Source organism: Callorhinchus milii, unplaced genomic scaffold (genome assembly GCF_018977255.1).
Source record: "Callorhinchus milii isolate IMCB2004 unplaced genomic scaffold, IMCB_Cmil_1.0 Scaffold52, whole genome shotgun sequence".
Taxonomy (NCBI): domain Eukaryota; kingdom Metazoa; phylum Chordata; class Chondrichthyes; order Chimaeriformes; family Callorhinchidae; genus Callorhinchus; species Callorhinchus milii.
This window is the reverse complement of record NW_024704793.1, coordinates 56,056-80,782: the sequence shown is the minus strand read 5'-3', so window position 1 is coordinate 80,782 and position 24,727 is coordinate 56,056. Positions and strand designations below refer to the sequence as shown.

General features: G+C 41.7%; 1 gene segment (V, D, J or C); it reads left to right on the top strand.

The window, feature by feature from the left end:
• Positions 1–3,724: 3,724 nt before the first annotated feature.
• Positions 3,725–23,295, top strand: LOC103173096. The segment is given in 9 exon segments: positions 3,725–3,830; positions 3,947–4,256; positions 7,565–7,677; positions 10,175–10,483; positions 11,125–11,439; positions 12,131–12,439; positions 12,922–13,251; positions 15,947–16,077; positions 23,194–23,295. Coding segments are annotated over 9 exon segments (1,965 nt in total).
• The last annotated feature ends 1,432 nt before the right edge of the window (positions 23,296–24,727 follow it).

Sequence of the window (24,727 nt, the reverse complement as noted above, 5' to 3'; positions counted from 1 at the left end):
ATGGGAATTACATAAGCGGATTTCAAAACACAAATGCAACTCAATCTATTTCCTATCTTTGTTGTACTAATTAAACTACGGTGTCTGTCTGCTCTACAAGAGGGATCCCTATAACCTATTGACGTACATACAAGATGTATACCGCATCGGAAAGCTATTGCACCTGCGAGTGACATGTGCGGATTTGTTTCCGCGCTTCTCGTATCGTTTATCAGTTATATACAGTTTTTTGTTATGGCTGTAGTTTCACATTGTGGCCCTCGAATCAAACGGCGCTGTGGCACTGTGCGCCACAGAGCATCGACGGACACACTGCAGTTACACCTGGTGACCGCCGGCGGATGGTGTGGAGGATAAGTGCAGCTGATGTGTATCTAACAGGCGATTGTCACTGAGCAAAGGGAGCAGAGGGGTCACTGGGGTTGAAGGAAATCGCAGAGGTAAGTCAGGAAAGGGCTTGAAAGAAGATTCATGGCGGGGACTTTACCACATTTCAAAGTAAAGTATCCAAAGTGTTTAGAAACATTCTACAGACGTGAAGGAAACTGTCAAATAGTGATTTATGTAATTTATGATTTATGTGTTGATCTGACTCAAAATTCTACCGTCTCTCATTTACCCATCACAGCTACTTGACTTGTCCCAACAGCTGCTGTGGCTGATGTTGCTGTTGGTGTGAAGGGGAATAATGTATGAAAGTTCAGGCTGTTTGCTCCACGGTGTGAGAGCAGGAAGCTGCTCACTGACTGACTGCACACGATCACAGCTGCTTCCTGACAATTGTGCTCTGAGTTCCTGCCCCACCTGCAGGCAGCTTGAATCATTCTGTGTGAAGCGACTTTCCAGCCGGAAGACTTTAGATATAAAAAGTAGCAACTTGTTTAGCATTTCGCTAATGTGCTTTTCTGGAACATATACTGTTCTGTCGCATGGACATACAATAATTTACTGTAAACTCGAAGTCTTGAATCGCAATTGCTAAAATAAACCAGAAACAATACAAAAATATAAAGAGACAGAACACTCTCCATCATTTCTATTGTTTGCTAAGTAAAGTTAGCGCCTCTTATTTATTTTTTTAATGCAGGAAATACTACAAGCGATGCATAAAATGTGTTGACAAAGGCAGCCAGGCAATAAAAGTGATATAACAAGCTGAGTGTAAGAGGCACTGCACATTATTATCTGGGCGATTAGGCTGTACATCTCTGCCACCTTACACAAGCGATGTACTGCACTGTATTAATTGTCCACTGTTCAAATAATCTAACACATGTTACTATTCCCACATTGAGACTGTGTATAATTACACATTTTTTGAAATGAACAGCCTAATAAGGCCATAGACTTATTTATTTGGGTCGCTGGGAAGAGGGATGAACTGAAACTCAATAAGCCAGAACAAGAATATACGTGGAGACAAAGCTGAGAAATGGACTGAGAGAGAATTGCACAGAAGCCATTGCAGTCTCCAGCGACCTTGTCAAATCCTCAAATGTAACAGGAAACAATATTATCGTTTGAGCGCGACAGACTTACAATCAACCCGGCACACACGAATGGAGAAACACACTTTATTACATATAAATGGATGATCGGTTTCAAATGTGTTAAATTATTATCATTTTCAAATGATTAATTTTTTGGTCGTTTTCAAAATATGTCGAATGTCGCACTTTTTCGCCAACACATCACCGAGTGACTGACCACCAAGGTTGTCCTCACATTCAGCAAGTAGATACCTTGGTCATGTCATGAAATGGTGTCTAGAATAACAATCATTGATACATTGCTTTAGAAAATTCTGATTTACATTTTGCTACACAGTCCATGAGAGTATTCCGTAAGGAGGCCACACGGGAGCTGTTCTGTGCCCTTTAGTTAAGAGCCATTGCACTGAATACTTTCTTAGAGTGTGAGATTTATGTTGTATTTTGACAGATTTGCTGGAAGATAGCAGCTCTTTCCGACGGTTTGCAGTTCCACATGCAGTACCCCAAAAAGTATTCAGGTATCAGTGTTGGCTGCTCATGTAACTCTGCAGCGGTTTGTTTCAGTTCAGCATTTCAATGTGGAACGGAAGATTTTCACTGGGAATTATCTATGTTGGTTTCTAATTTTGTTGAACTGAATATCGGAGTCAGATGAATGTTATATTTTACAGCCTTTGTGAATTTTGAACATATCTACTGCCGGGACTCTGCTACTGAGGAATGTTACCTGTGTGACTATGCAATGTGCCAGAGAGAATTACAAACCACAAATGTACAAACTCCTCGAGCAAACAAGTAGCTCAAACACTGAGAATTACACCCAGAACAAGTGGTGCGTTCATATTCGGACTCTGAGATCCCAATGCTGACTGTTGTTCCCAGACATTAATTCAAGTCCACTCTCCCGGGTCAGGCGACTTCGAATGCAATATGAACGTTTTGAACGTCGAGTAGATGTGAACAGGAACTGTATCAGACACGAGGATTATTATCATTATTAATATGATTATTACATCTTTTATTTGTATAAGGGAAACTAGTTTTAGACGGTTTACTCGGAAACAGACTATATGATAATTGCAACATCAGCTTCAGACATTCAGGAACACAACCACAGTGTCTGATGACAATCCCTGTTAAACTCTCACTCGCAGTTAACTGGAAGCTGCTGGGATACCAGCGTTTGGGCACAGCGACAATGAAACCATTTCTGATTTAACCTTCATTTAATATCGTTCCAGTTTTCTTCTCCTCTTGTTCTGAAGGAATGTGATTGCTCTGACATTGCATTGGGCACCAATTCCACCAGCAGCAATCGCTATTCGGCATCTAACGCCAAGGAGACTTTTCATGCCTGGTTTGAAATCATAAGCATATATTCTATGAAGCGCTTTGAACGTCGAGCAGATGTGAACAGGGGCTGTATCAGATACGAGGATTATTACCATTATTATTATTATTATTATATCTTGATGCCCATGTCGGAGATGAAGTAAGGAATCGATTACAAGAAGCAGGAAGCAATCATTTACGGCAGTTCAGAACATCGCTAACAATAGGAAATAATGAATATTTGAATTGAGTTACAATACAAATTTTTACCCACAATAAACTCTCACTGCACACTACTCTCCATGTTGTGCAGTACCGTGACACCTTGCAATGACGTGGGAAGGCATTATGTGAATTGCATGAATTGTTATAATAATTATGAAAATTATATGAGGATAAGAAAATAAGAATTACAGAATGAAAAAAATGTCCGCTACCACCATCTGGTAGTCGCATGCACGTGTCATGTCCCAAACAATATAATGATTCAATACATATTATTTCCAAAGGTAACCTATCTCATTTACTTTTAGAAGAATCAGTAGTTTCGGCTTCCTTCATCTCCCTATTTTTAACATTCGCTCACTGAAATAATGTTGAAAAGATTCCTTTTGAATTTACCGCCTCCTCGACACAACCTCAAACACGCGCGCACACAAGTTGAAGGAAGCAATTTGCGATGCTTCAGAGTCAGTGCGAGGGTTAATACTTCTGACACTTATATTAATATTAATTTGCTGTAAGTGCCGAATGTCCAGGTACATTTATTGATCTGTGTAAGTCAGAGGGAATGTGGCACGTGACTCCCCTCAGTCCTGCAGTTATTGGTCGATTCTCCACCCCCTGCCCCACTGCCCCTTGTTATATAGCGGTCACTGGGGACTGAGGCCATCTGTCCGGCAGCTCTCTGGCCCTCGGTTATTCGGCTCAAGTCTCAGTTCTGCCAAGTGCCCAGAAACATGAGCTCCTTGATTTCTCTCAGTCTGCTGCTGGCTGTCTTCTCCCGTGAGTTATATTAGACTGACAGTCTCACTGTTCCTGTGGCGGTGTTATTCTCTCTGCAATGTCACAGAGAAAGGAGATTTCACAGTCATTAATCTTCGGTCATTTATTATTTACAGGTGTACAGGCCGATGTGGTGCTGACACAGCCGCCGACTCTAACCGGGGAACCTGGCCAGGCCCTGAGACTGACCTGCAAAACCAGCGGGTTTGATCTCAGTACCAGCTGGATGACCTGGTTCCGACAGGTTCCGGGGAAGGGGCTGGAATGGCTCCTTGAATACAAGAATCCATCCAACAAGAATTACGCGCCTGGGATTGAAAACCGTGTCACTGTCATCAAAGAGGATTCCAAAAACATCTTCGATTTGATCATCAAAAGCCCGAGAGTGAACGACACCGCCATCTATTACTGTGCAAGAGGGTCACAGTGAGAGGAAACGGGGCTGAACTCCTACAAATACCCAATGGGAGGAAAGGCAGCCGCTCCCACCCTAAACTGAGGGTCAGATATGGTGTCAATGCTGTGTCTGTAGCGATGTTTAAAGCAAAAGCTGTCAATTGATTTCTTATCACTGTGAACCAACGCAGTGAATGGTGGTTTAATTGGGGTGAATGAACACTTTGTTGGTGTTGTAATATTCTGTGAATTCAGCTGGTCAGTCACTGTGTGCTGTTTGAGGCGGGAAGGACTGCGATTGGAGAATGGCGACGTGACGGTTCACATACATCATTTTGTTACAAAGTGCTGAGATAATTGTTTCCGGTTTCTGTGTCTAGGAAAAAAAATATTGGATAGACCATATGTAATACCAGGGGAGAAGAGTCCCTTTTGGCAGTGAATTTTGGTAGCCAGTATTGAGCAAAAAATGGTGGTCAGTATTTGTATGGAACTGAGTCACTGTGTCTACAGTGGGTCACAATGCTGCATGGAGACACCTCTTCATACAAAAACTCCAGAGAGAGAGGCTGCTAATCATTGTCATCTCTACAACATCCACATGAACCATATAACTGACACTGGAACTGGAACAGCCTCAGAAATAACGTTGTATTTAAACGATGTATTAACCCATGAATTCCGAATTATTTCGATTGCAAACACGATTGAGGTCTGGGGCGTATTAACCTGATGGAACATTAATCAAAAGTCTCTGATCCACATAGGAGTACATGCTAAATGGAACACTAGAAGAAGCCTCACCGGAGAAGTTGAGTTGAGTTTCCATTCCTACTGAAATTTCAGCTCAGTTTTTGTCACTTCATTCTCTACAGGAGTTTATGTAATAGTGTGTATCACAGTGACACTGGAATCACGGCATTAACTATCAATACAATAACCCTTCAATAGCAAACCTGTAAACCGCTCTCGGTCCTGGCTTGTGTGTCCCATGAAATAGCAGGGGTTTGGTGTTTTTAAAATGTACCTATTTCTGAGGGTTTTACCGGATCATAATAGACGTATCACACAATATATCCTCTTCAATCTGTGAGAGACAAGAAAAGGTGTTTGGCAGAAACTCTGCAAAAAGCCAAAAATACAAACTATTAACAAGTAAACGTACAGGAGTGCAATTGTTTTCACAATACAATGCAAACATATCGTGCATTGAAATTATTTTGGGGAAGTCAACGTTGACATAATCGTCTGTTTGTGTGTTCTGCCCACAGAGCAGGTTGTTGCATTGGGCGGCCCACAGATTGTAGTACAGTGACACCTGGGGACAAGGCACTATGGTGACTGTGACTGACGGTAAGAAACAGAAATTCACTCGATCACTAAAGGGGCGGAATTAGATTTTTATATTTGTTTCTTGCACTTTATCAGCTATCTAAAGAACTCAGCTCTTTCTGAGTTTAATGTACTTTAAAGTGCTTTCGCTGTCATTGTTAGTTTGCTTTGGATTAGGCAACCGATGTTGAAGTCATCGTTGCTGGTATTTTTGATGGTTATTTGAATGCACAGCTGAGGTTGCACTGAATAATTTCTGCAATGTCTGATCGCCATGACTGGCGGCTGCTGGTTTTCGGGTTTAATATCCTCAGGAATGGTATAAAAATGTTTAAATCTGTGTCACAGTGTTGGGGATCAAGGTCTGAATGTTGCGGGAAGGGTGACGGGAAGATTTTCTTTCAACATATATGTCAATCCGTTATTTAATGTAAGGAAGGCGGCTGCGATTTGAAGCGCCCCATCTCTGCCTCCAACCCGGTAGAGAGGGATGAGTCCGAGAGTAAAGCGGGTTTATACAGCAACTTAAACTGCACGGATGTTACAGAAGTAATAGTGAAGGTTTTCATTTTAGCAAATGTCGGCATTAACGTGTTGCCAAGTCTCATTTCCTCAGCTGCCCCACACATCAATCACGATTTTATTCAGTGGCAGTCAGAGCTCAGACTTTATTTCCATTGAATTTTAACAACAATTGTTTGAACATGAACTCGCTTCCAGCACAGTGCTCAGAGACACAAAATGTCGGTGCTCATCTTGAACCACAAGCTTCCTGTTTATACTAACAGATCTGCGCCCAAAAAAAACGCTGATTTGTTCAATAAGCAAACGGTTAACTGTGAATTACAGGCTGCAATGTAAGAGATCCAGTTCATTATTAGATATTTTAACACACAGCGACACTGGTCACTGACAACAAACTAATGATTTTAGTGATGGCCAGCTCAGTCTCCAGAATCGGCAGAGATGAGGGTGAAAGGGAACAGTTTATCATTTGACTGTAAATACATGAGTTAGTTATTAATTTTGACTATTTGTTCTGCAGCGATTTGTCACTGTGAGATACATTGTACAATGTAAAATGAGTCGTGTGTGATGTGAATGCAGAGTGTGTGAACTGCTGTGCGGTAACTGAGAGCTTTAGGCTGAGGGAAAGAGAATAAGGAGTAACCTGTCGGTTATTACATGGAAACACTGTGTGTTTGAGATGTGAGGGTTCAGGCTGCGAAGGTTTGTTTTCATCAATGTCTTCCCAGAAGCCGAGAAATTCACTTCCCGTCAATCTGTCAGGAGACCATTTGTGGTAAATTGTAAACAGTGCAGAATTATGAATAGTTTCTTCAATTCTGTGCAATTCCTGAAACGAGTTTCCCAGGTCTCTTAAGAAGAAAGGGATTCCGAATTCAAAGTAAATTGAGGTTACTATACACTTCTGCCAAATCTTAAAGTAAAGATACAACGGACTCCCAGTGTTAGACTAGTTTCTAGTTTTATTCCACGTATTTAGAACTGACAAGACGGCAGCCGCGGGGCGGGAAACAGACCCACAGACATCAGAGCTGTTGTGGTTCATTGCTGAACATGGGGCAAGTTTCCTTACTGCACAGATATGCGCAAACACCTCTGTTTAGCCAGCAGTAAATAGTTTGTTCGTGGATTGGCGGATTGCTTTTCCAGGGAAATAAATCCTTCAAGACAATCATAATAATTGAGTTAATCCACGGCTGCTGTTTGGACACCCAGAAATATAATCAATTCATTCATAGCATATTCTGTGAAGCGCTTTGAGTGGCTTTGAAAACGTATGAAGGCGCTATATTAAATGAAAGGATTATTGTTATTATATTCTGAAACATGAATATAAAGCTAATTTGCTCCTTAGTCAATGCAGCCTCTCTGACATCAAACCCCCGGACAGAGACCTATGTCTTTATTTAACCATTTAAGAGCTGATATGTGACACAGATCAAAGAAAATATGCTTTAAATATCTGTGTCTCCTTTTAGCGCTTGGCCAGCGGCTGCTGCAGGTTCTACTGATCACAACCACAAGTCAGACAGGATTCCCTGTGAGAGGCTTTTCCTGAGCACCACACTGATTAAACTCCTTCATTCCCCATGTAAACCACCGAATCTATTCATTACCAGTCAGTCTCTGCCATTTTGAAGCCCTCAGAGAAGCTTCCCTGCGTGGAGGGCACTATATATGTGCAGGTGGTTGTTCTTCTTGTTGTATTACACGATCTTTGTTTTTTTCCTAAAAGAGCTGTTATTAACAGTAATCCACAATTAGTCAGACAAATCAGGAATATTCTATTTTACCACCAACAAAGTGGCCGTCCGATGCGAAACTGGCTGTGGCTATTCTGTAATCAATCTGAACAGAATACATTGTTTTTAAAATGTCAGAGCCAGAATCTCTCAATTCGTAAATTTTCAGACGATTGTGTAACAATGTAGGAATACTGGGATGTTTGGATAATTTTGAAATAAATAGATATTGGCAATTTAAATGTATATTTTAGAAAATAAAGCAACATTTTAATTAAGATTTAATTGATTAAGCAACATTTTCGATTCCAGCTGCTTTTCAAAAAGCCACAATGCCCCTTGCACTTTAAAACCTTGTTGCTCTGTGTAAGAACAGTAAATATTTTCGGCTGTGATGGTTTAGAATTACTTCATGATCACAGGGACACTGTCTGATTTTCTGTGTTTCTAAACTTAAACTGATCAGATGGTGACTTTAAGCTGCTTCTCAGACGGTGCAGAGTCACTGACACCAGATACCCGGACAGACACCTCTCCCTTTACTAATCCATTTCGCAGCTGAAATGTGACATAGAGATTCAAATTCGAGCCGAAGAAAATCCTTCTACAGCTCAGAGAACAGAAAGTGAGATACAACTGTACAGAGACAGACAGACAATCAAGGGTTTGCTGTGTAGAATAACAATTTCTTACTCACAAGGACAGTCAAAGCTTAACCAACATTATTGGGTTCCTAAATTTAAAATGTGGCTATATTTATAAAAACAGTAATATAATTATAATAATATAAAAATCCTTGCATTTGATATAGCGCTTTTCACGTCTTCTAGACGTCCCGAATCGCTTCACAAAAATATACTGTAAAGTGAGTTGTCTGTATATTTATGCGCGAAAGCGGCAGCCCATTGCGCACAGCAATGTCGCAACATTGTCATGGATTGAAAATGACCAATTTATTATTGTTTTGTTCATTTGGAGGGATTATTATTAGGAGTGTGGAGTAAGGAAACTTGCCCAAGGTTTCGCCCTGCCTGGAATTGAACTCAGGTCTCTCACTTGCAAAGCGAGTGCTCTAACCACTGAGCTATAGGACTCCACTAAAGGGCCAAATGTGTCGATAAGGAGCCAATTCGGCTCCTACTTCCCGCCCACCAGGAAGATAGCCCGGCTCTATCCAGCGATTCATTTTATCCTCAAAATGCTCCTCCATTTTCTTCTGGAAATTCAAATTCGAATAAATATTGTTGTCAACATATCAGAAACAATTCGAGAAATTCCTGCTACTCCTGTGTCTCATCCAAGGCCCTGCCCAACACTCTCACTTCTCCCATCAATCTCTGAGAAGTTAATGACTCTGATGGCATTAAACATTTATTTCACACTAACTTTGTTCTGCACCATGGCTGAGTATCTTTAGCATTGGTTTTGCTTTGCTGGAGAAACGTCACCGTCCTAAATACCATCAAGTGGATGATCGGTGGAGCCAGATGAAACAGATCCCAAAACGCACAGTTATTCGTGTAGTAAAATGATGACAAAAATTCCAAATAAATTAAGAATAAGTTATTCTTTAAATATCATCTATGAAAACTTCGGTCTCGAACCAGCATAAGGAGGTTTGAGGCGGAGTGACTGCGGGATGGAATTCCAGAGGTTGTGCTCATGGCTGAAGGCTCCCGAGGTAATGGTGGGGCGGGTGGGTGAGGTAATTGGGGCAGCCCAGAGCCGGCTGAGCATGGGAGCGGGCGAATTGTAGGCGGTTAGGTAGGAGGGAGTCAGTTAGGTGGTGCGATGCCATGGAGGCATTTGTAGGGGAGGATCATGACCATGAACAGGATCCTCTGAAGGATGGACAGCGGATGGAGTTCGGCGAGAGTGGGGGGATGGGTCAAGGAGTGTGTGGCGTGAGAGGAAACGGGCTGCAGAGTTCCGGATAATCTGTAGTCTGTGAAAGGAGGAGTTGGGAAGGCCGTCAAACACGTCGCTTGCATAATCGAGCCTGAAGGTGATGAAGGTCTGAACAAGAGGTTCAGCGGCCTGAAAGGTGAGGTAGTGGTGGAGTCGGGCGATGTTACGCAGAGCGGGGTCATGGCTTGAATGTGGGGAAGTAAAACAGCTGAGCGTCGAACAAGACATACTGATTCTTGACATACCTGCATACATAAACATACACTCAAACAAAAATTGCATACACAAATACATACAGAGATATACATTCCCACACACACCACACACATACACACATATTTTCATTGATTTGTGTCAGTTTTGCTTTAGTTTATCTGCGTGTCTGTCCAAGTTTGAGAAGCGTAGAACTTCATATCTAACTATCCTCTTGTTTTCCAGCTGTACCTACTCCTCCCAGACTTTACGCCCTGCTGGCATCCTGTGGAGAATCCGCTTCTGGAGGCTCAGTGACTGTCGGGTGTCTTGCCTCCAGCTACAGCCCCGATCCGGCCATTTTCACCTGGACATCAGATAAGCAGCTCATCACTGAACAAGTCAAGACTTATCCCTCAGTGCTCAACAGGAACGGTCTCCACACTGTGAGCAGTCAGTTAACAATCGCTGAATCCCAGCTGGGAAACAGCAACATCCATTGCAAGGTTTCACATAAAAGCAACAGCTGGCCAGCCGTGGAAATCCCCTTGGAAGGTCAGTGTTGTTCTCCAAGGTACAGAACAATCACACGTTTTGCTCCCATATTATTCAGGGCAGAACACTCAACATTGCAGGTGTGGGTATGTCACTTTTGTTCATCAAGGTATTGGAATACTCCCATCACAGAGAATCTACAATGGCATGATAATATTACACTCATTTCCCGAGTGCTGCTTTACGCGGAGATAGTATGCATATATGAACAGGTAGAAAGTACTCCAACCAGTTAAGTTGGACCTAGGAAGACAGTGGAGAAACATGACATGAAACAGATAAGCCACAAACTAGGGAGAGGGAAGGTGGGACTCTGAGAAGCTGAGCGAGCTAGCTTTGGAGAGCAAGGCTAGAGCAACGCTCAATGATAAGCAAAATGGTAGGGAAGAATAGAAGAGTTTTCAACACGAAGCCCACTTTAGACTCCATTAGAATATATCAGATGTAATGACTAAAGAGATTGCAATGTTCCTCTTTCTAAAGTGAGGTATTCAATGAGAATATTGAAAGAGATAATTCAATGAGAGAGAAGTATCCATCCCGTGGCTGAGATCAATGTCTGTTTCAATATGTATATCAATTGCACATCAAAAAATATTTGCACCAAACCAAAACCTAACCTGTTATTCAATATCTTGCAGGACCGTTGCCTCCCGTTGTTGTCGTCACACAGTCTTCCCCTGATGACATCGCAATGCAAAAACCGGCCACTGTTGTCTGCTTAATATCTGGTTTCCGTCCGGACAATCTCAGGGTGGATTGGCTGAAGGATTGGCAGCCCATCAACTCAGGTGTTGTGACCTCTCCCTCGGTTAAAGGCAATGGGACATTCAGCACCAGCAGCCGTCTGACTGTCCCCGCCAGAGAGTGGAAGAGCGGCTCCGTGTACACCTGCCAAGTAACCCATGACCCCACACACACGATCATTGTCAACAACATCACCAAGTACTACCCAGGTAGGAGCCACAGCACCAGCTGATAAACATGGCAACAACATAGCTCTCAGTTTCCTTGCCAATGTCCACTTGTGGGAGCTCTGGGGCACTTTGGGTTGAGATCATGCTGTATATTTCACTGGACCCAATGCACATGTGAGCTTTGAACCAAAGTTTATCGATCTGTACAACATGAATAAACCTTGACTCGATTATCCATCACACTATTATCAGGAGAGGGCCAGGCAGGCGCTCTGTGTCACTGTTTTCTCATCTGCTGCTCAAAGGGAGATCTGGCAATTCTCACAGATCCACCTGACTGTGGCTGTAATTCCCATATTCCACAATTTTCCTCCACGTCCACTTTCGCTGAAGTTCCTGATCACAGTTTGTTCCTTCCGAGCAGATATACAGCTAAATGCAGACTGCAGTGTTACAACTCATCTAATGTATATATCTAGTGCTGAGCAGTTGTCAATCGGAGGGAACTGGAAATCAATCGGCCAAATATCACGCCGTGTTTCAAAGAAGATTGTTCTTCTTTCCAGTAAATGATTCCAATACCAACTGACAAAAATATCACGGAACAGCGGTGTGTGTTCAACACAACCAGAACGTGACAATGTTCACGTACAGTATTGCTTAACTTGATCAAATATGAAAACCTGGATATTGGCTGCTACTTGGTTTCAAGTGTTTTTTCCTTTTCTAGGTGGTGGGTGTCTTGAACAAGTCAAGGTTTCTTTCCTGCCACCTTCACCGAAACAAGTGTTGATGGAATGCACTGTAACGCTGACATGTGTAGTGACTAATGCACCACTTGACGTCAACGTGACTTGGACAAATGAACAGACACATTTACAGTCTGGATATGGGAAACCGTCTGCCACTGAGCCTAAGGAAGTGATCAGTAAATTAAACATTTCTACACAAGACTGGACCAGTGGGAAAGTATACTTCTGCGTTGCCAGCCATGACGACATGCCGACTCCGAAAAGAGGAAAGATATCTAAGGGGCAAGGTGAGCAGCTAGTATCTGGAAATGCAAGAATTGCTTTTTATTGCAATTTCATAACGTTGGCAACAGATAAGATTGTGAAAACAATTATAAACAGTCTGTCTGTGCTTTTAAATCTGTTGATAGATTTTCTTCCCTCACAATGGCCAGAAATGTTTACAGGTATAATTTGATAAGCAGATTCTCTCACAAAAATACTGTGAAAAATAATCTAATCGTCATACCTGGACGATATCAACACAGGTTTTCGGGGAGAAATGGAACCAATGGTCTACACCAATGGTCACTCAGTAGAGATAATAAAGTGCTGTTGGGAAATTTCAATCTATAGAAGTGTTCGCAGTCACACCAACAATTAAAAATCACTGAGCACAGACTGAACAGTGACACACATTATAATCAGCTTCTTCTGCGGTATCTCGTACTTGAAGGTTTTTTCTTATTCTCGACATCAGTGTATTGATTTGATTGTGTTCTTCCCACAGTTGGGTACACGAAACAACCTTCAGTGTACCTGCTCCTCCCCTCGGCAGAAGAATTGTCTGCTCAGCAGACTGTCACCCTCAGCTGCCTGGTGAAGGACTTCTCTCCCAAAGAGATATTTGTGGAGTGGACTGTGAATGACCATTTGATTGATGGCAACAAATACAAGAACACCGAGTTGATGGCAGAAAGTTCAGATGGCAACACCTCCATGTACAGCATGTTATCCATCTCAGCCCGAGAGTGGGACCGCGGCTATTCCTTCTCCTGTGTGGTCGGACATGAAACTTTCCCACTGAAGACCCTGACCAGAGTCGTTAATAAATCCAGCGGTAAACCGAGTTTTGTAAACATTTCTCTTGTCCTGATGGACACCGCGAATGCTTGTCAATGAGTGTCTCTAAATAGCGTTGTGCTTACTTATTGAGCACCCGCCTCCCTACCGCAACACTGTCAGTTTGAAGTCATGAAAAAGTAACTCAAATAAAGATCATTGTTTATTTATGTGTCAGACACAGAGGGGATGATTTCCAATTAATTACACAGACAACTTCCGGAGTGAGCAGTTATACATCATTTGTTTGTAGCGATGTTAGTATCAAGTTAGTAAAACAGTGAGTTTGGTTTGGCTTTTCGAAAGCAGGGGATTGATTTCCACTACTTATATACACCCGGTGCAACAGCAAAAAAACGTTAATAGAACATTCCCAAATCATTCTACATCACCAGATACAATCCACGCTCATAACGAATTTTGTTAACAGCATCTTTTGGAATTGTGTGGGAAAGCTAAACCTCTTCCCTTCCAGAATACATTTGCATTGAATAATATCACTTTCCACGCCTAAATACATCTCGGATGCAAACTATGGCCTTTTCTGCTACATTTCCTTTTTAAATAAATGCTTCTTACGGAGAGATACAGATTCTGCTGCAGCAACATATTCACTTAAACACACACTCAGCCATACTTGTACATTTTGAACAAAGACACTCATTCATATTGACATCCGTGCACACTAATACCCACTTAAACTCATATCCACACAGGCCTACTCACACTCACCCAGACCAACACACATTCACTCACAGTCACATCCACCTGGACCCACACACACTCATACCCACCCAGACCGACACTTCACTCACACTCACATCCACCCAGGCCATCAACACACATCCACACACTCCCACATCCACCGTGGTCCACGCATACACGCAAACACTCACACAAAACTGCGTTGCTGTGACACTTGACCAAGTAGGACACTCACGTAGTCAGGAAACTGGCTTCTCCCCTTCTATACATTGCTTTGACTCATACTGCACCATGTCACCATTTTACTTGAGGCTAATCTGCAGATTTTTGAGAGTACGATACAAGTTTTTGCTCTCTAAAATGGAAAACAACACCTTGATAGTGAGCGTCGGTAACTCATCCCTAATCCAATCAGTCTCACATGGCCACATGCAGCAACGGTGTTTAACAATAAAGCTCAAGGATGAATGCTGTTACACTTAATCCTCAATCTCTTCAGTTGATTTACCCATTCTTTTGTGCCGGATCCACTACTGCTTCACAAGAATTTTAACGATTTTAATGCAGGCACGGACCCATTTATAAAAATATTGTTAATTTGGTTCAGGGACAAAATCATGAATAACATGGGAAATTGCCTAAGGTTGCAGAGCATTGAGCGAAGTTCGATATTGATTCAGTTTTTTTGGAAGTATATTTAAGAGAAATAATCACTAAAGGAATTACAGCAAAATAATTTTATTATAAGTGGAATGAAGAAAACTTGGAGTATATGTTGATGTCGTTGAATATCGAAGGATTATAATAATGGATTCAGTGTTTTTCACCTGGGAAATTGATTGACATTTATGCGTGAAGTTAGCAGGACTGTGTGGTGGAGCACTGCGAGCATTTCTGGACAATATTATACAAAGGACACAAGAGCCGCTTAGAGCATTTAGGGCAGTTCACAAAGATCACAATGATGATCCCTGTGATTGGCATTACCGTGATGAGGATTAGCTTCAAATTTTGTGGCTGTTCTCACAAAAAGATAACAGAAACAAAATGGAAGAGTATTACACACAATTTTTAAAATGTATGAAGATTTTGAAAGACTGATATAGTGAAAGACGATTGTAACGATAGAAACCAGGATAAGCATCTAGGGATGTCATTTTACAATAAAAAGGCAGAGTCGATATCCATATAGATATACATAATAACATTAATAATCATCATAATCCTTACATTTCATATAGCGCATTATCGCGTCTTCAAGACTTCTCAAAGCCATTCGAAGAATTTACTGTAAAGTGAATTGACTGTGTATGTTGTGGGCGAAACACGGCAGCAGATCTTTGATTATAGATTTGTAGATCGCAATTTCCGAGCTTTTGCATTTCCTTAAATTTAGTATGCCAACGTGTTGCCAAAAATCTCTTTTGGATACAATTTTACTTTGGAACAATTCTACGAACAATAAAATCAATTTCTGCTTTATCTCTCTTAAACGATTTGAAGTTTCAGCAGGATGTTGTGTGCAGTTCAATAATAATAATAATAATCCTTGCATTTGATACAGCGCTTTTCACGTCGGGAGGACGTCTCAAAGCGCTTCACAGAACACACTGTAAAGTGAATTGACTGTATATTTGTGGGCGAACGCGGCAGCCAATTGCGCACAGCAATGTCCCACAAACAGTCGCAGATTGAAAATGACCAATTTATTATTGTTTTTTTTGTTTGTTTGTTTTGGAGGGATTATTATTAGGCTCTGTGTGGAGTAAGGAAACTTACCAAAGGTTTCGCCCTCTGCCTGGAATTGAACTCAGGTCTCTCGCTTGCAAAGCGAGTGCTCTAACAACTGAGCTACAGGACTCCCCAACAGAGGGAGTGAGCCCATGGTCAACTGGGAAACATTGTATACAATAATAATCGAAATGAAAAGAGGAAATGTCTCAGGTTTCAATCCCCTCTGAATGCATTTCTTTTTGTTATCCTCGCAGATTTCCCAAATGAGATGACGCTGGAAGTTTTTCAAAAAGATGAAAGTGACAACCTCTGGCCGACTGCTTCCACCTTCATCATACTCTTCTTCCTGTGTATTTTGTACAGCGCCACAGTCACTCTGTTTAAGGTGGGGAGAGTACATTCATAGACGCTATGGTCTGATGTAACAGCTGCTGTTAAATACCTGTTCCTTCGAAACTGATAGTGATGCTCATTGCAGCGACTGTCCTGGGAAACTCCTCCTGTTCTTACAGGACAGGATCCATCTGACCAAGCTCTGTGAGGGTGATGTACGTATCCTGTCACCCTTACACACCCAATCATATACTTACCTGGTATAGACACAGGCAAGGAGCAAGACTCATTTACAGATTTGATGGATCTTTCAGTATATTGTGGATACTTGAAAGCGAAGTCTTTCTTCCTGTGTCAGTCCCTGTCAGACCGATACCCATTGACACAGTGTCAGTTAGAATTGTGTGTGCGGGGTTGGGGTGGGTGGGGGGGTGCGGGTTGGTCGGGTGGGGAGCGGGGTGCCAGTGGGTAGTGGGTGTGGTGGTCAGTGGGGGTGATTTGCACAAAAAAATAACACAATCTGGAAATATTAACTCTGCACCCAGTCTGAAATTATTCACCGTAACTTTATTTTTATTTTCCAGGTAAAATGAGTTTCTTAACATCAGCTTCACCGATGTTCCTCATCTGCATGTTTATCATCAATTTCTTGTGACAGAGTATTTGATGTCTGTTTTCACCGATTGAACAAATCAGTTACTTTTCCTATTGCTCGGAATTTTTCCTATTTTTCCTGCTTTTCTCCGAAACAACGCCAGACTGCGGCACTACCTCACCCCTCACGCTGCTGAAACTCTGGTCCACGCCTTTATCACCTCAATGCTGGACTATGGGAACGCTTTCCTCGCCGACCTTCCCGCACCTCCCTCCACACTGCAGGTCATTCAGAACACTGCAGCTCGTGTACTATCCCGCACCAGACACCGCGCCCACATCACTCCCACCCTCGCTCCCCTCCACTGGCTCCCCATCCCCCAGAGGATCGAATTCAACATCCTCATCCTCACCTACAAGGCCATTCACGGCCTCGCTCCCTCCTACCTCTCCGACCTACTGTCCCCCTACCTACCTGCCCGTACCCTCCGTTCCTCTGGTTCCGGTCTGCTCCACATCCCCCGCCCCAACCGCCCTACCATCGGTGGCATTCAGCCACTCAGCCCCAAACTCTGGAACTCCATCCCCAGTGCCTTCGCCGCTTCCTCCCTCTCCTCCTTCAAGGCCGGTCTCAAGTCGTTTCTCTTTGACCGTACCTTCAGCTCCCCTCTCAACTCTCTACTCACTCCTCGCCCCGTCCCTTCCCTCCCTCACCCTGACCATGTCCTCCCTGCTCGAGTCCTGACACAACTGTCCAGCGCTTTGGGACGTCCTCCCGACGTGACAGGCGCTCCATGAATGTAATCTTGTTGTTGTTGTTGTATTGTTAGCTTATTTTACATTGTGCCTTTTGGTAATAATATACAATGCTGTTATTTGATGTACTATCACGCCTCTCTGATACATTTTATTTGCTGTTTACCATTTTTGTGGTGTAATGATGCAGAAAGACAGAAACTGCTGTACTCTGTCTTTTGATTTGAATCTGAAGATGTATATTTTTTGTTCCGAACCTCTTCCTTAATCTCTGTATTTGTTTTCTCGAAGTATCAGTAAATTATAAAATTTTGTGAGCTGTTTGATGCGTCTCTTTGCTGTTCCCTTTGTGTCAGGTGTGTCTTGACTTCTGACCACATTGTTCAGATTCACAGAAGCTCAGCATTAGACTAAAGCTGTTGAATGAACTGTCCAACTTCAGTTAGGATTTTGCTGAGAAAACTAATGGGCAGCAATGTTTGCGCTTGAATTGCTCTTTCGCTCCAGTGACCAGCAGCTGCTTCCGTCCCCCAGTGATCAGCTCCACACCCAGACACAGCTTCAGACACATGGCGATTCTAATACAGTAACAGGCAGCTCTGTGTTGTAGTACTTATAGCACAATGTGAGAGTGCAATCTGTTTCATACTTGCATAGATCTTCATCTCCTGCCTGTTCTGAGCTGGACAATCTGAGCCGGGCAGCACCACAATATAAGACCATAAAACCCAAATTCCAGCTGTGGGCAGTTGAGCTACAGCGTTGGCCCAGACTTCACAACTTAACCTGTGAAGCTCATTAGGACTTCTTGTTGACTTGGCAGGCAAACAACATTCGCAATCCTTGAGGCAGAGGTTTTTTGTGCTCAAATCCACATCTGCGTATGACAATAATGGAGTTCATGTTTGTGAAATACACTGCAATGCTCTGCTGGGGATATGCTGTGCTGTTATAGGCTAAGATCTTTGGTCCTTATCCCTTCTCAGTCAATATTGAAGTCCTTTGAAACTTCTCCTTGCTGTGAAAAGCTCCATACCGAACCAATGGATTATTGCTCAGATAATCTATTTTCTGGAAACAGAAAGTTAATAAGGATATCTTTCATATACTAATTTGAAAATTATAGAGAGAAAGACTGACTCATGCAATAATTCTTTTGCCGTTTTATTTTTTTGAAGAAAATTAGAAAACCTGGAACACAGAAATTCCCTTCACAGAAAAACATTTGGTCTGAATTTTTTGCATTATTGTTATTTTTTCTGAAATTAATATTTGGATATCTCGACTATGAAGCATTTCCCATACCTATCCCTATGTATCCCTTTAACCCGTTCGCATTTGCCCTCTTTTCTTCCAGTCTCTGCAGCCAATTCGATTGATGAACATGATACCCTAATAAACTGCTTTGTGTGGAAATGTGGTGTAAAATTTACATTGACGATTCTGCTAAGACTAAAGAAGAAGACTTGATCTATACTGCACTCAGTATTTTTAACTATTTTTATCCTCATTTATATTCGTTTTTAATCTGAGCTGATGTACGTTAACTGATCAGTTTGAAACTAAGAACAAATGAAGATAAGAATTGCTAGTCGAAAGAAAATGATGGTACGTTCAGTTTGTTTTCCAACATCCTGGCAGTTACGTGCACATGTCAGGGCTCAAACTCTTTACTGTATCCCACAATAGTATTTCCTAAAATAATTCCATCTAATTTGCTTTTGAAAGAATCAACATTTCCCGAGAGAACCTTTCCCTTAGTTTTACAGCTCACTCACTGAAAAAGTATGTCCGCAAATTTGTTTTAGAATTTCAAAGGCCTTCCATGTCCTCTCTTTAGCCCTCCACCCTTTACATCTATTTTGCTTACTACCGTTACCTTCCCTGAGAAACAGCACAGCAGTGAAGGAATTTCGCTCGTGTCACCCTTCACTGTTCAATGCAGAATCTTACTACGCTAACTGTACAATCTGTGATAACAACAACTGAAATTAGTTAAGGTCTTTCATCCTGGAAGGACGTCCCAATGCTTTGAATCAGGATGGAGTTTCAACTGATTTCAAAAAGTTTCGAATTTCAAGAATATTCTGATACTATTTAAACAATAATCATATTCTTTGCATTTGATTTACCGACTTATCACTTCTTTGATACATTCCCCCAGTGAGAAACATGTTCTACGAGGTACAATTAAAAAGCTTTATTGTGAAAATTAAATGACTCGTATGTATTATTATGTATGAGTTTCTGTGTGTACGTGTGAGTTGCGCCGGTTGAGGAAGGATTTGCAAGGAGGCAACACTTTGTTTAGGGAACAGTTTAAGTACAACATTTGTTCGGGAAAAAGACAGGAAACTGGAATGGAATGTGTAACTCACTTCCAGGAGGAACAGACCTGTCTAATCTAATTCAGGTGCATTTTTGATCCTGGTTCTTTCGGCGTTGGATGTGTAACAACTGGAGTATAATAATTTAAATTCGACATCTTGCAGATGCACGCACTGTCTGCCAAGTTTCCTGCAGCTTGACTAGTTAGAAATATCCTCTGTGTTGGTGTTTTGGCCTGCAGGGTTAACAGGACCTAAGTGGGACGAATATCTAATTCCACTGTGACTGCTTTGCCCCTCTGGTCCCACCAATCAGGCATGCAGTTTGGCTGGTTGGTAAACATCAGGGCCTGTAACACATTCTAACCCTCAGCAACCGGATGATCGAGACTGTCACAGAAGATTGACTCAGTTCCACATTTTGTTTGCAACCGTTCCAACGAGCATTTGGTTCACCTCCAATGAGAAAACTAGATGAACCCACCCCACCCGCCACCCCCTGCCCCCTCCACACCCACCACCCCTTCACGCACACACAGCTTCGCTGTACTCCATGTGGATAGACAAATTAAAGAACAAAAATAGTTTATGTTTCTACAATTGATAAAATGGAGAAAAGACTGATTTAAATTTATACTAAATTGAAACCTGTTGCCCCAGGTCAAACAACACTTCCAAGAAATCATTGACATTGGCCACATGATGATCTGAGAAGGAGTCAGTTTCTTATCTGCAGGAAACATCTGCAATTTCTGACACTAAATTGGAACGACTTCCTCTTAATGTAAAACTGACCTGAAAGCCAGCTGCCCGAAACTGGTTAAAAATGTTCCACTAAACAACACAGAACTATCTCAAAATTAATCAAAGTCACACTGAAGTTTCCGATAATGTTCTGCAGAGGTTTCAAAATCTGTTCGCCGTTTTAGTTCTTGTAGAATACTTCACATTACAAAATTAATATTATCAAGGAAAGAACCAATGAAATCTTCCAGGTACACATGCTACAAAGTTCAAAAAGTCCAACAATTTAATCTGTGGACTAATGTGGCGTGGTCATTTCATGTTTCTGTGATTAAAAACCAACCACCCAATCTGCAGACCACAAAAGTAAAAGAAATATTGGAAACTTATTGCAGGTGAATTAGCATCAGAGGGAATAATCATAATAATTATTATTATTAAATATATTATTACTATATATTAATAGTATTATACAATAACAAGTTGCAGTTGTTATTATCGCAGCCTTATTACAAACTAACAGTAACACGAGGAACACGTGTGGTGGCTGAACAGAAACCTTTTTCATTGAACGCAATTGAAACACTCCAAACGATCCTTGGAAAAGTGCTTTATAGGCTGCTACCATGAAGCCCAAACTACTCAGGAAATAAAGTAGCTTTTGAGTTTAAGCATGATGATAAAAAATGTTCGGAAACAAGCTGAGTGTTTGTAATCTGTTTCAAAGCTGAGGACACCCCCAACTATGCCTATTAATCTGGCTCAGTTGGCAGCACTCACGCCTCTCTGTCAGAAGGCCGAGGGTTCAAGCCACAAGTCTGCATGTGGAACTGATTAACTCCAGACCGGCACTGCATTGCAGTGCAGGGGCTGAGCTGCATTGTAGGAGATTTGTTCTGCCTGTTTCTGTGCATGTTACAGATCACATTCATCCATTTGAAAAAAAAGTAAATTCTGCAGGTATTCAGACTGACAATCTCCACACAACAACATGGTGTTTTACCTCATATATGATATTAGTGCTTCAAATGCACAGACAGCGGCATATCACGTTGTTGGGGCGTCTCAAAGGGGAATTGTTGGCCTGGATACAGGGAGAAACTCCCTTCTCGTTTCGAATAGTGCACTGGGATCTTTAGCATCGACCTGAATAGACAGACAAACCACCGTGCAATATCTCATCAAAAGGATTGCTCCCCTCACAACAGAGCACATCCCTGGCAATGGTTTGTAGCATCAACTGGGACTATCTGTTTAAAATGCCGATGTGGGTCATGTAAATAAAAAGTTTCAATCAGAGGCAAAACCGTTGCCGTGCGAAATCTTCTGATGCACATTTCATGGCTGCTTCACATCGGCTGCAAAATACAGGCACTGAACTCTGCTGTTCTTCATGTGATGTGAAGAAGACTTTTCCGGACATGAAAGGCGCTGTATAAAATGTAAAGATGTGTAGATTCTGCGTGGACAAGCTGTGTATTACAGATGTTCAACTCTATTTTTTAAAACCTACACCGATGAAACAGCATCTGAGGGAACAGTAAATCAGAGATTCTATTATTCCCGCTCATAGAACCGCATTATTGACAATCATAGAAAATGTCATTTGGTCTCTTCTATGTCTCCTAACTCAATTGGTGACTGTCCATTGCATCCCGTTCATTGGCTCTGTTCATATACACCAATGATCGACTCCATTTTAGCTTTCTTTCTGACTCTTATTTTATCACTACAATTGCTCGAGTCAGGCCTTTCCATTTCCACAAAATAATGTGCAAAAATAAACTGGCATTGCCATTTTCTGGTTTACGAACTATCCTAAATTCAAAACATTTAGTCACTGATTTACCGAACAGTAGCAATAAAATTTCTCTATTAGCTCTGTCAGTAATTCAGATAATTTACAAGTCATCTATTAGGCCATCGCTCAGCCATCCGGCGTGGAGGAAGCTATACAAATACAAGTTGTTGTTGCTGTTGTTGTTTTGAGTAGATTTCCACCATTCATGTGGAGTCATTATGGACTCCTGTATCTCGGTGGTTAGACCACTTGCCTCGCAAGCAGGAGCACTGGGATTGATTCCTGGCAGAGCAAAACAATGGGCAAGTTTCCTTGCTCCGCACGCCTGATAACGAAAGCTGAAGAAATGTAAAAAAAACAATATTTAATTGGTCATTTCAATCCATGATCTGTTGTAGGACATTGCTGTGCTCACTTTGCTGCCCCGTTTTGCCCACATATATTGAATCAATTCAATTTACAGTTTATTCTGTGAAGCTCCTTGAGACGTCTCGCAGATGTGAAAAGCGCTAAATCAAATGCAAGCATTATAAGTATTATGTTATTATTATTTCAAAGTTTTCTGTTTGTTTCTGATAACTGAGCATGGAAAATATCTTAATATTTGTGTTTTTTTCTTGATCACTCATCGAGCAATGTTATTGATATAATTTTATTAGAAAAGGTTTTCAAGAAGTGTAAAGCTTTGATGATGTTGTTCAAAGATTAAACTTGATTTTGCTTTACTCCGCAACTGTTAAGTGCACTGAGACGCTACCATGCGTTGTACGGTGCTATATAAATCCAAGTTGTTGCTGCTGTTGATCTGTTGTATCCGAATACAGACTTCGCAGGTCACCGCGTCTCAAAGTGCAGTTACAATAAGTGACGCACATCATCTGTCAGGGTTCGTTATCTGCGGAGCCTGTGCTCTGTGGACAATGAACGCGTTGCTGTTCGTCTGCAGATGAACATCGTCTTAGTCGAAGCGTTAGAGAGCGTCACCATCCACAGTGATCACAAGCAAAGCTTTCTCTTATTGGCTGCAGAAAACGTCAGTGACATTTGAGAGGACAAATCACATTTAAACAAGTTGGAGCATCACTTGGCAATTATTCCATTGATCAGTACATATGTGTTCAAAACGTGACAACTTCAGTTTAATCTTAATTGCTTGTCACATCTTTAAAAAAATAGTCTCATATTCAGCATATCTGCTCTCACAGATTGCTATGCGTCAGAACGCTTGTCACCTTGTAATTGTCCACATGATGGTTAGTTTAAAATAAAGATGGGCCATTGGACAGAAAGATGTATTGTTTGAATAGAGACTTCCAAGGTCACCATGGCTCAATGTTCGGGTGGATAGACTGGATGGCTCGATAGGTTGGGTTGAAGAAGCAATGGGCGAACGGATGTGTACGGTGGTTTGTATGTTGTTATGGATCTATGGAACAGTGGTGGCTGGGTGGGCGGACAGATCAATGGATGGATGGCTGGACGGAATGACCATTGATGTGTATATCGTTGGGTTGTTGGCTGATACATAGATCTATCGAGCAGCAGATGTACTTGTAATATCCATCGCATAAGTGAATTTCAGTGTTCGATTGCAGCAGCTGTTTGTCAACCGTTCATCTGGTCAGTGCCTGGAAGTAGCAAACTTTTCTTCTTAATATTCTCCTCAATCAGTATGAAATTTAAAGGCATTTGAAGCCTTCTGCTCAAGAAATCAGAATTGTCAATTGTGCCCATGAATTAAAAGAACTCAAAGCATTCAAGCTTCCACATTGGTCTTGCAGCGCCACTCAGCGGTTACATTGGAACATGAACTCCACTTTGGCTGAAAGATAGCGATTGATTCAACGCCTCTTTCATTAACTTGAATACGATATTAATGATAATGGAATTGCTTTGTATTCAATCAAAATTACAGATTTTGTAGAAACGTAAAATCAAGGATTATTGCAGTACACAACCCGATCTTATGGTCTATCATGTCTGTAATGGATCAGTAGAAATGTTATCCAATCAGCACCACTCCCTTGCTCACTCGCTGTACAAATTTTCCTTTTTCAAGTATCCATCCTATTCCCCTTTGTAAGTTGTTATCGAATCTGTTTCCACCACACTCTCAGGGTGTTGATTCCAGTCCGTAACAATTTTCTGTGCAAAAATAATGTATTCACATCTCCCCTCTGGTTGTTTTTTCCAATTATACCGACATCTCCTCTTCTTTGACGGTCTACTGTTATTATTAACAAGAATATTTCGTGCATTTGATAAAACTCTTTATCGCATTAATGAGACGGCTGATCGTGCCTCACAGAATATAACTCAAGCTCTAAATTGACTATACATTCCGGGAGCACTGCGGCAGCCAATTGTGCACAACATTGACTTACTAACAGAGTCGTGTATTGAGTGACCAATTTTTTTAAAAATGAAGTGATTTCTTCATTCAATTGGCTACCAACTTGGTCCTGCTTACCGCTCGGGAA